This window comes from Carcharodon carcharias, chromosome 27, assembly GCF_017639515.1.
Source record: "Carcharodon carcharias isolate sCarCar2 chromosome 27, sCarCar2.pri, whole genome shotgun sequence".
Taxonomy (NCBI): Eukaryota; Metazoa; Chordata; class Chondrichthyes; order Lamniformes; family Lamnidae; genus Carcharodon; species Carcharodon carcharias.
The window spans coordinates 19,760,571-19,776,477 of NC_054493.1; the positions used below are offsets into that span (position 1 = coordinate 19,760,571).

At 44.9% G+C, this 15,907-nt stretch overlaps 2 protein-coding genes across 2 annotated transcripts; both read left to right on the top strand.

Moving 5' to 3' along the window:
• The first annotated feature begins 119 nt into the window (after window positions 1–119).
• On the top strand, window positions 120–4,081 carry LOC121270496 (zinc finger protein 16-like). Its single transcript, XM_041175825.1, has 2 exons — window positions 120–262; window positions 2,548–4,081. The coding sequence occupies exon 2, from the start codon at window positions 2,665–2,667 to the stop codon at window positions 3,964–3,966; it is 1,302 nt and encodes a 433-aa protein (XP_041031759.1). The 5' UTR covers window positions 120–262; window positions 2,548–2,664; the 3' UTR covers window positions 3,967–4,081.
• Window positions 4,082–9,231: 5,150 nt separating this feature from the next.
• LOC121270518 (zinc finger protein 239-like) lies at window positions 9,232–15,598 on the top strand. The gene has a single exon (XM_041175879.1). The coding sequence runs from the start codon at window positions 10,018–10,020 to the stop codon at window positions 10,858–10,860; it is 843 nt and encodes a 280-aa protein (XP_041031813.1). The 5' UTR covers window positions 9,232–10,017; the 3' UTR covers window positions 10,861–15,598.
• Window positions 15,599–15,907: the final 309 nt, after the last annotated feature.

Sequence of the window (15,907 nt, forward strand, 5' to 3'; positions counted from 1 at the left end):
GAGAGTGGAGAGTGTTCATTGGTTCAGATTCGGCACTGGGGCCGCTCTCGGGATTATAAACCTCGCCCCCCGACTCTGACCTCACCGAACAACTCACAATGCCGGGATGCTCCTGACCAATAGGAAGAGGGGGTGGAGCTGGATTATTGTGGACCAACGGCTGGCCTTCCAACCAATCGGAGTGAATGACGGGCTGGGAGTGAAGCATGCGCAGTGCGAATAATGGCGACGGAGAGACGGTTTTTTCCCAGATCCAAAATCGGTAAGGGAGTGAATGGCGGGGCGGAGGACGCGATGGACGGAGACGCTTCGTAAATATGTTGATTGAACTTCAAGCCCCGAAAAAGAACTTCCCTGTCCCCGGGAGACCCTCTCCCCGTTTGCACCCTCTCCCCGTTAGCACCCAGCGAGGCCGCAGCTTTCTCCCCAGGACAGACCCGGGTTAACGGCAGCCATCTTTATTGGGGGCAACGTGCAGCGTTCGCCCCGAATGTGAGGTCGCCATCTTTGTTGGGGGCCATAAGACCATAAGACAAAGGAGCAGAAATTAGGCCATTCGACCCATCGAGTCTGCTCCGCCATTCTATCATGGCTGTTAAATTTCTCAACCCCATTCTCCCGCCTTCTCCCCATAACCTTTGATCCCCTTACCAATCAAGAACCTATCTATCGCGGTCTTAAATACACTCAATGACCTGGCCTCCACAGCCTTCTGTGGCAATGAATTCCATAGATTTGCCACTCTCTGGCTAAAGAAGTTTCTCCTCATCTCTGTTCTAAAAGGTCTTCCCTCTACTCTGAGACTGTGCCCTCGGGTTCTAGTCTCTCCTACTAATGGAAACATCTTCCCCACGTCCACTCTGTCCAGGCCTTTCAGTATTCTGTAAGTTTCAATCAGATCCCCCCCTCATCCTTCTAAACTCCATCGAGTATAGACTCAGAGTCCTCAAACTTTCCTCATGTATCAAGCCTTTCATTCCTGGGATCCTTCTCATAAACCTCCTCTGGACCCTCTCCAGTGCCAATACATCCTTCCTGAGATACAGGGCCCAAAATTGCTCACAATATTCTAAATGTGGTATGACCAGAGCCTTATAAAGCCTCAGCAGCACATCCCTGCTTTTATATTCTAGTCCTCTCGAAATAAATGCCAACATTGCCTTTGCCTTCCTAACTACCGACTAACGACTGTGAGCAATGTTTTTGGAATCTTTTCAGTGACAATGGGAGCAACTTGTCCATCAAACTGCTTCATGCTTTGAGTTACAATGTCTTATTGATGAGGCAGAACAACGATATATGTCCAAGTCAGTGACAATAATTTGCCTTTAACATAATGAAACTTTCCAAGTTCATTGCACAGAAATGACCCAAAGTAACATTTGACACTGAGTCACATAAGGAGATATTAGGGCAGGTGACCAAAAGCTTGGCGAAGGAGGTAGGTTTTAAGGAGTATTTTAAAGGAGGAAGAGAGATGGGGAGGTTTAAGGAGGAAATTCCAGAACTTGTGGCCTAGGCAAATGAAAGAACAGTCACCAGTGGTGGAGTGATTAAAATCAGGAATGCTCAAGAGGCCAGAATTAGATGAGGGTAGAGAGATCGGAGGGGTGTGTGGATGGAGGAGATTATGAAGATAGGGATGGTCAGAACCAAAACAAGGATAGGAATTTTAAATTTTTGGTGCTTCTGAAAAGGAAGCCTTTGTAGGTTAGTGAGCACAGGGGTGATGGGTGAACATGATTTGGTGTGAATGAGCACACAGGCAGCAGAGGTTTGGATGACCTCAAGGTGACAGGGAAGTTGAATGTAGGAGGCCGGCCGGGAGTGCGTTAGGATAGTTAAGTCTAGAGGTAACAAAGGAATGGATGAGATTCAGCAGCAGATGAGCTGAGACTGTGGTGGAGTCAGGTGATGTTACTGTGGTGGAAGTAGGTGGTCTTGGTGATGATGTGGATATGTGGTTGGAAGCTCATCTTGGGGTGAAATATTTCACCATGGTTGTAAACAGTCTGGTTCAGTCTCAGGCAGTTGTCAGGGAGAGGGATGGAGTCAGTGTCTAGGAAGTGGAGCTTGTAGCGGGGACTGAAGGCAATGGCTTCAGTCTTCCTGATATTTGAATGAAGGAAATTTCTGTTCTTCCAGCACTGGATGTCAGACAAGTCAGAAGGGTGTGTGACTTGGAGGTGACGGTGTTCACATACACCCTCTATCCTGGTTCTTCCAAGTGGTGAAGGTTGCGGGTTTGGAAATTCTGTCAAAGTTCTGGCAGAGTTGTAGATATATAAGATCACTCTCCTTCCCAGCTCTCTCTCAGTCTTTCATCTCAATAAGGCCAGAGTCTTGTGTAGACCCAGACCGGGTGGGAGGCTCCTTTCTCTGAAGGACATTAGCGAACCAGTTGGTTTTTTTTACATCAACCGGCAGCTTTCATTTTTTCCACGTGGCAGGCCAACGGATTAACAGTTTCGTTCAGCTCAATTTCACAACTGCATTTGTGTTTTTGTGGGTTCTCTCTCACTCCCTTTTTTTTCTGTTTTAAATCAGTTTCACAGGGTATTAGAAGGGGAGGATTTGGAGTCGGGTAACTGAAACCAAACATCACATCAGGGTCTGAGAGAGTTGCCTAATTTATTGTAACCTGAACGTCATCGGATTTTGATCATGGAAGGAAAAAGCACCGTTCACAGTGGGGAGAAACTGTACATGTGTTCTGTGTGCGGACAAAACTTCAGTCAATCATCTGGCCTGTCAAAACACACGTGCAGTCACACTAAGGAGAAACCATGGAGATGTGGGGACTGTGGGAAAGGATTCAATTACCCATCTGACTTGGAAAAGCATCGGCGCAGTCATTCCGGTGAGAGGCCGTTCACTTGCTCCGAATGTGGGAAGGGATTCACTCAGCTATCCCATCTGCTGAGACACCGGCGGGTGCACAGTGGGGAGAGACCATTTAAGTGCCCAGGCTGCGGGAATTGCTATAAAAGTTCTGGGGAACTGATGTCCCATCAACGTGTTCACACTGATGAGAGACCATTCAGGTGCTTTCAGTGTGGGACTGGGTTCAGACAATCATTTCAACTCACTGTACACCAGCGAATTCACACTGGCGAGAGACCGTTCACCTGCTCCCAGTGTGGCATTGGGTTCACAGAGTCATCCAACTTGCAAAGACACCAACGAGTGCACACTGGAGAGAAACCGTTCACCTGCTCCCAGTGTGGGAAGGGATTCACTCGGTCATCCAACCTGCTGAAACACCAGCAAGTTCACACTGGGGAGAGGCCGTTCACCTGCTCAGAGTGCGGGAAGAGATTCACTCAGTCATCCAAGCTGCTAACACACCAGCGAGTTCACACTGATGTGAGACCTTTTAAATGTTCAAATTGTGGGAAGTGCTGTAAAAGTTCCAGAGAACTGATGTCCCATCAACGCGTTCACACTGACGAGAGACCATACATGTGCTCTCACTGTGGGAGCGGATTCAAGACATCATCTGCCCTCTCTGTACACCAGCGCACTCACACTGACGAAAGACCGTTCAAGTGCCTTCACTGCGGGTCTGGGTTCAGACAGTCAGGCGACCTCACTGTGCATCAGCGCACTCACACTGGGGAAAGGCCGTTCACCTGCTCCAAGTGTGGAAAGGGATTTATTCAGTTATCCACCCTGCTGAGACACCAGCAGGTTCACAATGGGGAGAGACTATTCACGTGCTCTGTGTGTGGGAAGGGATTCACTCAATCGCGATACCTTTTGAGACACCAGCGACTCCACACTGATGAGAGACCTTTCACCTGCACCGAGTGTGGGAAGGGATTCACTACCTCATCCACCCTGCTGAGACATCAGCGAGTTCACACTGACGAGAGGCCTTTTAAATGCCCAGACTGTGGGAAATGCTATAAAACTGCTGGGAACCGGATGACCCATCAACGTGTTCACGCTGAGATGGTGGTGTAGTGGTAATGTCACTGGACTAATAATCCCACAGCCCAGGCTAATATTCTGGAGTCATGGGGTCAAATCCCCCCATGACATTTGGTAGAATTTAAATTCAATTAATAAAATCTGGAAATGGAAGCTTGCCTTAGTAATAATGACCTTGAAACTATCAGACATTGTTGTAAAAAGTCCCAGCTGGTTCACTAATGTCCTTTAGGGAAGACCAGGACATACCTGGAACAAAAACAAAAATAGCTGTACAAATTCAGCAGGCTGACAGCATCTGCGGAGAGGGATACAATTAACGTTTCAAGTCCATATGACTCTTCATCAGAACTAAGGAAAAATAGAAATGAGGCGAGGGAGATGGGAGAGGTGGAGCTGGATAGAGGGCCAGTGATAGGTGGAGGCAAAGAAGAGATTGCCAAAATGTCATAGACAAAAGGACAAAGGGGTATTGACGGTGGTATTATCTAAAGGATGTGCTAATGGGGATATTAAGAGTATTTGTAAACCCCGCCCTCCCCGACACTGACCTCTCACCTGACAGCTCACAATGCCTGACTGACTGATGGCTGCTTCTGACCAATAGGAACAGGAGGTGGTACTGGAGTACCTTGCTGGTCATTCAGCCAATCGGAGTGAACTGGGGTGGGTCCTGGCTATGAGTGAAGCGTGTGCATTAGAGGGATACCTGGTCTGCCCTATATGCGACTCCAGACCAGCAGCAATGTGTTTGACTCAACTGCCCTCTGAAATGGCCAAACAAGCCACTCAGTTCAAGGGCTATTTACAGTTGGACAACAAATGCGGGAATGGCCTTGACAGTGATGGCAAACCTCATAAGTAATGAAAACTCAGGTGCTCTCAGTGTGGGCCTGGGTTCAGGCGATCATCTGACCTCACTGAACACCAGCGAGTTTGCAGCGGGGAGAGACGGTTCACCTGCTCCAAGTGTGGGAAGGGATTCACTTGCTCATCCTACCCACTGAGACACCAGCGAGTTCACAAATGAGTGCAGTAATTGGATTTTGTTGTTCCTATTGAAGGGCTCTCCCTCTCCCCTTTATCCTCCTCTCAAACAACAAGTGTGAGGAGCTCATGGAGCTTCTTTGTCACTGCGATTGAGCCAATCTGATCAGCTGCCTCTGCTGCTTCCCTCCTTTCCTCTAGCCTACCAGGACAAACTGTCTCTAAAGTTCTCCTTAGTTCCATTGCTGAATTCCCATCTTTTTCCATCCAGCCTCCACACACACACACACACGCACACACACCAGTGAGTTCAGACTGGAGAGAGAGCACTTAAATGCTTAGATTGTGAAAAACGCTTTAAAAACCAACACTTACTGATGGTTCACCAGTGTATTCACTCCGGTTCCACTCCATTCATTTGCCCTCAGTGCGGGAAGAGGCTCAGGTGTTTGTCCATCCTGCTGCAACACCAGTGAGTTCACACTGGGGAGATGTGTCCCCACCCACTGGGGATTGTGCGCTGTAACAAGCCCCATTGTTCCTCGAGCTGAGAGAAATGTGAAAAGTTTGACCAAACCACCAGATTGCCCCAACTCTAATTCAGGTTAATAGGATAGGAGCACCAGGTTTGTAAACTTAATAAGTAAATAACTGTTTATTGAACAAATGGGCTTTAACCAGTGGCAAAAGAAAGAAATATGAACTGCTAACTTCTAACACAAAACTTAAACTCTACCCTTCCTTAAACCCCTCTACACAAACACACGCACACAGACATTAGACACACAAAACATGGATTTTAAGGGTGAGATAAAACAGTTCAATAGCACCAATCTGGTGTCCAGGATTAGATGGGTTCATTTTGCTTGATGTCTTCCAAAATTCCTTGCAGTTTGTTGTTGATGACACGAGGTGGTCTCCAGCACTTTCAGTCTGTGGTTCACTGGTTGAAAAACTTGCTTTTCAATGTCTCTACTGGTGATTTCTTCCCTTTTCCTCTTGACAGGGGTTTTCAGAGAAAGCAGGTTACAGAGATATGAGGAATAGCCAGCTAGCTACTATGGCAGAATCACTGGAATCTTACAAACACAAGAGTGAGAGGTTTTAGGTCTTCCCTCTTTGCAGGCTAGGAGCTGTACTGCCTGCACTGTTACCACACACAACCCTGGTCACCTGGTCAGGCGCCAATTAAAATGTTGTCGTCAGGCAGTTCCTTTTAGTCCAGGACTCCTTTCTGGCACCATCCTGTTATTTTATAGCACGCTGTCTTCCAGGATAGCAATGTTGTAGATGTTCCTCATCCTATGCCAGTGAACATGTCTTTCAAACTGCAGCCATAGTAGTTTTTAAAGCCACAGTCCAATTTTAAAGCAACAGTCCAAGAAAAATAAATATAGGTTCTTTACAGAGGTCATTCACCTGCTCCGTGTGTGGGGACAGATTCATTAATTCATTCAACCTGTTGACACACCAGTGAGTTCACACTGATGGGAGATCTTTTGAATGTCTGGGTTGCAGGAAGTGCTTTAAAAGCTCTGTGGAACTGATGTGCCATCAACTTGTTCACACTTATAAGAAACCTGTTCAAAGTTCTGATCTTGAGCAAAACGGTCTGCTGACATACAAACAATACTGGTTAGAGGTTGCTCTGCATGTGGGAAGAGATTCACTCAGTCATTTCATCTAGTGACACACTAGTGAGCTCACAGATGACTCCAGGGATTGAATTCTGCTATTTTTGCTGCTGTCAATCACATCCAGGACTGAAGATTGTTCATTCTGACAGTTGAAGTCTGCTTCTGCTGATGTTAATAATCCATGTAACTGGACTGGAGCTTAATATTCTGTAGAAATGTCAAATAAATCAGCTACATTTCAAACACACTGTTTTAGATTTCTGTCTTTTTAACCTGAGTGTTTAATAATGGCACATGGCTGCAGTTTAGAAGGACAATCTGGGGAATCATGCGCCAGGAACAGAACTTCAGCCTGGGCACAGTCCTTCAGACCATGAATCTGAGTTGTGAAGTAAAATTAGATGAACATGTTAAAATTTTTAAAGAAAGTAAAATATACATTTTATTATTTTAATTAACAAATAAAATAAAATTAATAAATAAAATAAGTAAATAAAAGGTGTGGCTATGGGTACCCGCATGGGACCCAGTAATGCCTGTCTCTATGGGATATGTCGAACATTCCTTGTTCCAGTCCTACTCAGGACCCCTCCTAAAACTCTTTTCTCAGTACATCAATGACTGTTTTGGTGCTGCTTCATGCTCTCATCTGTACCTGGAAAAATTTATCAATTTTGCTTCAAATTTCCACCCCTCCATCACTTTCACGAGTCCATCTCTGAATTTCCCTTCTCTTCCTTGACCTCCCCGTCTCAATTTCTGGTGATAGACTGTCGACCAATATTCATTACAAACCCACCAACTCCCACCAACTACCTCGACTACAACTCCTTACACCCTGCGTCCTGTAGGGACTCCATCCCATTCTCTCAGCTCCTTCACCTTCGTCGCATCTGTTCCGATGATGCCACTTTCCAAAACGGTGCTTGTCACGTCTTCCTTCTTCCTTAACCAAGGTTTCCCACTTACTGTGGTTGACCCATCTCCCGCGCCTCTGCCTTCACACCATCCTCACCCTCCAACAACCATGATAGGGTCCCCCATGTCCTCACTTTTCACTCCACCAGCCTCCCCAAAGGATCATCCTCCGCCATTTCCACCAACTCCAGCATGATGCCATCACCAAACGCATCTTCCCATCACCCCCCACTGTTTGCATTCCATCAGGACTATTCCCTCCAGGACACTCTGGTCCACTCCTTCATCACCCCCAACAATTCATCCCCCTCCCATGGCACCTTCCCATGCAATCACAGAAGCTGCAACACCTACCCCTCTACCTCCTCCCTTCTCACCATCCAAGGGCCCAAACACTCCTTTCAGATGAAGCAGCACTTCACTTGCACCTCCTTCAATTTGGCCTACTGCATTCGCTGCTCCCAATCCTCTACATTGGAGAGACCAAACGCAGACTGGGTGATCGCTTTGCAGAACACCTTTGGTCTGTCTGCAAGCATGACCCAGTCCTTCCTGTCGATTGCCCTGCTCTCATGCCCACAAATGCTTCCTTGGCCTGCTGCAATGTTCCAGTGAACACAAACTGGAGGAACAGCACCTCATCTTCCGATTAGGCAATTTAAAGCCTTCTGGACTTAACATTGAGCTCAACAGCTTCAAACCATGAATTCTCTCCTCTATCCTCGCCCCTTTTTTAATGTTCATTTTTATTTTTATCCTTTAATTTTTATTCATTTCTTCATTGCTTTATCTGTACTTTTTATCCTATTTTCGAACATTTTCCCCCACCACCATCCCACCCCCACAAAGGCCATCCTTTACTTGTTCATGTTGCTCTTTTCAGTGTGCTTATCCTTATCACATTGTTTTCTTACCTCGATGCCGCTATTAGCTCCTCCTTTAGCCCTTATCACTGCCATTAACCCCCACTTTGTCCTTTTGTTCATGACATCTTTGGCAATCTCTCCTTTGTCCCAGCCTATCATTGGCCCTCTATCCAGCTTTACCTGCTCCACCCCTCTTAAACAGTATAAATTTCATCACCTTTTTATTTCTCTTTAGCTCTGAAGAAGAGTCATACGGACTCGAAACGTTAACTCTGTTTCTCTTTCCGCGCATGCTGTTAGACCTGCTGACCTTTTCCAGCATTTTCTGCTTTTGTCTCAGATTTCCAGCACCCGCAGTATTTTGCTTTTACCTTTGCTATTAATGCATTCATTTTGTACATGATAAGTAACGAGTGGCAGTGCATAATGTTCGCTGCTTAAGACCATTTTATTTTTCAATGGTGATGACACATGACGTTTCCCACAATTGATTGGATAGAGTCTGGCAGCACCACCCAGAAAGCTCAGAGAGTATGAAGACGGCACATCTCCATCAGAAGGGCACCAACGCACATGCGCGGGAAAGCTCCGCCCCCTCCCCCACCCCCGACTTCCCCTCCCTGGGTGGAGCATGCGCAGGAACAGGCTGCCGGAAGCTGAGCGGGGCCGAGCGCAGCCTCAGTAACAGCGAATAGGATTGCAACCAGCGCTCCAGTAGGCATGCGCAGTACCGCCCAGCATTTCCGAACCTGCGCAGGGTGAGTGATGACGATAGCGAGACACTCTGTTTGTTGCTCGGCAGCCGGTAAGAGGCGGCGGCGGCGACGACGGAGGAGGGAAACCGACTGGCCGGCGGGCAGGTGGGAGGGGAGGCGGTGGGGGAGGGCTCATTAACATCCGGTGCAGGCCGCAACCACCACCCCACCCCCCAACAAAAACCTGCAGCTCCGGGGCATTTATCCGAGAACAGGCCCAGGTTAACGGCCGCCATCTTGATCCAGTGGAGCGCAGGGCGCATGCGTGGCCATCATGGTGACGCAAGACAGAGTGGGCGAGGCTCAGGGTCCCAGTGAGCAGGAGAGAAAATGATTGACTGATTTACTTTATTCTCACACTGCACACGCACTGAACCCAGCCAGAATGGAAGGAGGGAGAAAATTTGGAGTGGAGGAAATAAATGGTGCGATGAACTGGGCTTCACCACAGGGAGCAGGGAGATTTACACACTTAAACAGCTTTGAAAGAAAAAAGAGGGAAAGAAATGTTCCAGAGAAATTAAAATTGTCTGTTCTGAATTTCTATCCTGTAATTACATTGATGGCCTTTATAAACAATTTTTACAGGTTCATTAGAAGGGGAGGATTTACAGAGGTGAACCTCAAACCAAACATCACATCAGCATCTGACTGAGTCACTCGATTCATCAGGACCTGAATGGGGAGGGAGAAATGCTTGTCTGTTCTGTCTGTGGGAAAATATTTCAAGCATCAGTGTGGCTGGAAAAGCACCAAGAGTTTGAGTTACAGTGAACTGGCTGTGGAAAGAGCTTTAACTAGTTACACAGCCTGAAAAAAACATTGTAGCATTCACAGTGAGGGAAACTGTACACATATTGTTTGTGTGGACGAGTTTTCAACTGATTTTCCAATCTGGAGAGGCACAAGGACACCTGCACAATGGAGAAACCATGGAAATGTGAGGACTGTGGAAAAGGATTCAATTATCCATCCCGGCTAGAATTTCATCGCCGCAGTCACACTGGGGAGAGACCGTGGAAATGCGAGGACTGTGGTAAAGGATTTAATTATCAATACCTGCTGGAAAACCATCACCGCAGTCACACTGGGGAGAAGCCATTCATCTGTTCCGTGTGTGGCAAGGGATTTACTCAGTCAGCTTGCCTCATGTCACACCAGCGAGTTCACACTGAGGAGAGGCCATTCAGCTGCAATTACTGTGGAAAGAGGTTCAGGCAGTCATCCCACCTCACTGAACACCAGCGAATTCACACTGGAGAGAGACCGTTCACCTGCTCTGAGTGTGGGAAGGGTTTCACTGTGTCCTCCCACCTGCTGAAACACCAGCGAGTTCACACTGGGGAGAGGCCTTTCACCTGCTCCGTGTGCGGGAGAGGTTTCACTCAGTCAGCCAACCTTGCATTACACCAACGAATTCACACTGAGGACAAATCATTCAGCTGCAGTTACTGTGGAAAGAGGTTCAGGTCTTCATCTGAAAGCACTGCACACCAGCGAGTTCACACTGGAGAGAAACCATTCACCTGCTCTGTGTGTGGGAAGGGATTTACTCAGTCATCCCACTGTCTGATACACCAGCGAGTTCACACTGAGGAGAAGCCCTTCAGCTGCACTTACTGTGGAAAGAAGTTCAGGCATTCAGGCAACCTCAAAGCCCACCAGCGAGTTCACACTGGAGAGAGGCCGTTCACTTGCACTGTGTGTGGGAAAGGATTTCATTGGCTATCCAGTTTACTGAGACACCAGCAAGTTCACAAATAACTGAAGGGGTTGGATTCTGCTGTTAATGCTGCTGTTAATCACGTCCAGAACTCACAAGTCTGTCTATATTTGGTTTGTTTCTGTTAATGTTAGCAACCCTATAACAGGCTGGAGTTTGAAACTCTGGGTATGTCACTGATTTTCGGGGCTATATTGTCTCTTTTTCAAAGCGCCATCTGTGACATTTCCCCTTAATTGAAGAACTCTCAACAGGAACTCAATTTCAGTGAAATTATTAACTTTTACTTCAATCCCAAATTGAACTTTGGTGCAAAATCTACAATTCAGTGTCTGAAAGGTTCCGCTGATTAACACCTCCAATTAGAAGGTGCTGATTAATCCTTGCTGAAAATTCTTACTGACTTGCACATTACACACAGTGACACCTCCTTTATATGGATGTTTAGGAACAAAGACTTAGGAGCAGGAGGAGGCCATTCAGCCCTTCAAGTTTCCTTCAGCATTCAATTAGAGCATGGTTGATCTGGTTGTGGTCTCAACTGCAATTTCCTATCTTCCCCTATAACCCTTGACTGTTGTCTATCAAAAATCTGTCTAACTCTGCCTTGAATAAATTCAATGACCCAGCCTCCACTGCTTTCTGGGGAAAATAATTCCACATAACAATGAATCTTTGAGAGAACAACATTTCTCATCATCTACATCTTAAACGGTGGACCTCTTATTCTTAAACTGTGTCCTCTATTTCTAGTGCCTCCTCCTGCTATCTACCCTATCAAATCCCTTCAGGATCTTATAAGTTTCAATAAGATCACCTGACATTCTTCTAAACTCCAATGGGTAACAGCCCAACTTGTTCAAACTTTCTTCATAAGACAAGCCCCTCACCCCAGGAATGAGTTGCGTGAACCTTCTCTGAACTGCTTTGAATGCACATATATCCTTTTCTAATAAGGAGACTAAACTGCACACAGTATTCCAGGTGTGGTCCCATCAAGGCCCTGTACAGCTGCATTCAAACTTCCCTACATTTATATTCCATTTTATATTTTGAACTTTAATTATCAAGGAACATAAACAAAATAGTGAAATATTTTACAGGCACATCATTAAAAACTTCATCAACCAACAGTGATATTGTTGAATCTTGGAAGTCGCTGAGTCGAATCACTTCTGACACAGCAGCAACATTTGGTAAAGGTGGAATCCACAACAAAGGCTGGTTTGAGACCCAGTCAGCAGAGATGAATCTGTCATTGAAGCAAAAAACAAAGTCTACCTGATGTACAACATAAACCCAACAGCTAGAACACTGTGTAATTTGAAATTAGCCAAGATGGTCATGCAAAAGACAGGGAGATACTGTGCAAGTAAACACTGGATCAGCCTACGCCATGAAATCCAAACTGCCTGTGACAACGGAAATCTGCGTGCTGTGTATGATGGGATCAGGAGGACGCTTGGTCCGACCATCACCAAAGTTACCCCTTGAAATCGGCAGATGGTGAAGTTCTCACCGACAGAAGTAAACAGATGTCCCTCTGGGTTGAACACGACTGAGCTGTACTCCCGTGAGAAGGACATCTCCCAGTCTCCGTTTGGCTCTCTCCTGCAGCTTCCTGTCATGGTTGAGTTGGATGAGGAACCTTCATCTCTTAAGCTTGGAAAGGCCATTAATTGCTTAGCAAGTAGAAAGGCACTCGGCAAGGATGAAATTCCAGCTGAACTGCTTAAGCCCGGAAAGTCCCACCTATTTCCATATCTTCATGACCTGATCCTTCTCTGTTGGAAGGTAGGATCCAATCCAGAGGACACGTGTGACACAAATATCACAGTATAGAAAACAAAGGTGACAGAAGAGATTGCAACAAAATACAGGGACATCTCACTCCTCAGCATCATGGGGATGACCTTCACTAAGGTTATGTTTAAAGACTGCATCTACTTGCAGACAGTGGTTCCAGAAGCACAGTGTGGTTTCTGTGCTGGCAGATCGACTGTGGTCATGATCTCCTCCATACACCAGCTACAAGAGAAGTGTACAATTGGGATTGAATCAAAAATGCTGTCAGCTTCTGTGCTGAGAAAAGTGAAAGGTTATAATTACTGAGGGAAAGTAAACCTTTATGAATTACAATGAACTTGTGTAATTGTAAAAGGCATCGATAAGTTGGATTCCCTAAAGGTAAGCTTCAGCCTTGAGGTTATGTGGGAACCTCCACCCTCTTTAACTCTTCTGTTCTCAGAAGTTTGAAACTTCTGTTTACTTGTGAAAGGTAACTTTTTAGATTTATTTTCCTTTGGTTTTATTATAACTATGTGGAAAGATGCCTGAAGAAAAAAAAAACATTTGGGCAAAGCTGAGAAAAATAGCAAAAGATTTGGCAAAACAAAGATTAAAATAATGTTTGGTCTTTGATCTGAAAAAAGTTACATTACATTCATACAACTGTACACATTTGTAATATTTGTGCAGTGCTTCTCGAAACACTGACAGCTTGGTGACAATTTGAACTAAATACTTTGCTCCTTAAAGATTTGGCTTCATCCCATTTGTTTTCATTCAAGGCAAAGTGCCTGAGAAGGGGAGATATGGGGGTGATCTTCAAACTGATTGAAAGTTACTTTGGCCTCTGATTTGAAAACACCATATTCTGAGAATATTGAATTGGATGGTAAGTTCCTGAAGAGCTCTTGAATGAGATAGAATGGTAATTCATGGGATGTCCCACTTAGAATAAAAGAGAAAGATCACAGCATCAAATGGGAATTGGAATAATCATCCTGGATACAGTTCAATAGAATAGATCAAGCTCTTATCCATGTCCATTCTTGTGAAAGACAAGAAAGTGTAGATGAGATGAGTAAATAGATAGCTTTCTCTTGGGGATGTTTGTATCCCTGTATCTGAATGTTTGAAAAAAAAAAACTGAATGTGATAGTCTGGCCACTACCTGAGGCTTTGCACCATGCAGGGGGAGATAAGCAAACATCTTTAGACAGACACTCTAATCTTTTGGTGAGATTACCTGAAAGTCAAGTGTGGCATGATTTTGGGACAGGTCTGAGTGTACAGTTGTGATTTGTTACTTGTGGAGTAAGTCACCTGAAAATGGATGGTGAAACTGCACTGAATACCAGGTCCCAGACATGCTCAGCTACTCAACCACAGAACAACATCGAGTGACTAATGTGGACAGTAGAGTGAGACAACATTTCAAATCATCAAGGCATTAACACATACCCCATGGAGAAACTGACTTTCAAACATTCAGGATAGAATTAAACACACAGCTATGTATCAGAGGGAGCAAAAATTAATGGGAAGAGGGAAATAGAATCTGGATTTAGAAAATATCCACAAGGTGGATGCATGCAAACAGAGAGCTGGAGAATCTTAAAGTCCGTGCATGAACTTTCGTTTGAACCAGATGTATTTACGACATGCCAATAATTTTGAATTGTGTGAGATGATCGGCAGTTGGGGAGGATGAATCGAAGTCGATAGTTATCACATTTTAGTGGAAAAGTTTTGACATTTATTCTTGGTGGCAGCTCAAGGGTTTGTGTTGCTGATTCTGATAATTCTAGTAGCTTTAGTATATTATCTACAGTTTGTCATCAAGAAATTAGGAAAACAAACTCATAGCTTAGAAATAGTGAGCTTAGTCAGAAATCAGTTGTCAGAAATCAATAAGGATTTTCCCTTCTCAAGCTGGGGAGATCTGAGAAATCACAGATTTTAGCTGGAATGGGGTTCTAATAACTTTATAGAATCTTCAGAAATGTATTGAATTTTATAGGAATAGCACTCCTCTCTCTTAGGAAGAAAGATTCCTGGCTTGACAAAGTTAGGACAATATATGTCTGTGTTCATGGGAATGAACTCAGTAGTAAGGGAATGGAATTTGTAGTGGTGATTGAAGCTTGTCTTCCCAATTCTTAACAAGTAGGAAATCTCTGCTCATCCAATACTGAATGTGGGATAAGCAGTTTGATAATTTAGTAACAGTGGAGGAATGGAGAGGGATGGTGGTGAGGTACAGCTGGGCATTGTCAGTGTACATGTGAAAACCAACACAGTGCTTTTGGATGATGTCACCTCGTGGCAGCATGTAGATGAGAAATAGGAGGGCCCAGGATAGATTTTTTAGGAGTGATGATGGCAGATGTAAATGTGAGAGGGACAGTACCAGAAGAGAGAGAGAGAGAAAACCGTTATCAATATCAGCTAACGTGGAGAAGTTTAGAGGTCAGCATTTTAATTGGAATGGAGTCAAAGGGAACCGAAGGCAAGTCTCTGGGACAAGATGAGAGGGCATGAGGAGAGATAGGAGAGAAACTGGAGAGAGGTGTGTATTCAGGGCTCGGACAAGGGGGATCTTTAGAGACAGTTGGCCCAGTGGGCTAGTGGAAGGGAGGGAAGCAGCAGAGGCAGCTGATCAGATTGTCTCAACCGTAGTGACAAAGAAACTCCATGAACTTTTCATACTTGCTGTTGGAGGTGAGGATGTAGGAGACACAGGGAACGGAACTAACGTGTAGAGATAATAAAAAGACTCGACACACTGCGTTTGACACAAAGCTGATTGATTTGACTTTTATCCAGTGTCAGGAAGATATAAGATTACTGGTAAACACAGTATGAGGATAGGCATTTTAAGATCTAAGAAGTGTGAAAAGCCTTCAGAATCTACACCTCAAGCTGCTGTCTACAAAGAACTGAAGTTAAGGAAACTCACTTTGAATTGGATTGTCAGGGTTTCAAGTTTCTTTGCCTGTGCCTTTTAAAATCTATGTGTTTTACTGTTGCCTTAACGAAAATGTAACTGGGAGTTAGATTAATTCGGGGATTTAGAAGTTATCATGGTAGTAATTTGTTGATTTGTGTATGTATTTAAAATAATTTCTTCCATTAATAAAGGTTTAATTTAGTTTGGTAAGAAACCTAGAAGACTTGGTGGTCTTGTTATTCAAAGCACACACCTTGAAATTTTTACAAATTGCAAAATAAATTGTGGCAGTTATCTCAAGTTTCCCCCTGGAATTTGAACAACTCCACATTTACCATTTGATGTGCCATAAA

Coding starts and splice junctions, on each gene's coding strand:
- LOC121270496 (XM_041175825.1), top strand. CDS start 2,665: ATGGAAGGAAAAAGCACCGTTCACAGTGGGGAGAAACTGTACATGTGT.
- LOC121270518 (XM_041175879.1), top strand. CDS start 10,018: ATGGAGAAACCATGGAAATGTGAGGACTGTGGAAAAGGATTCAATTAT.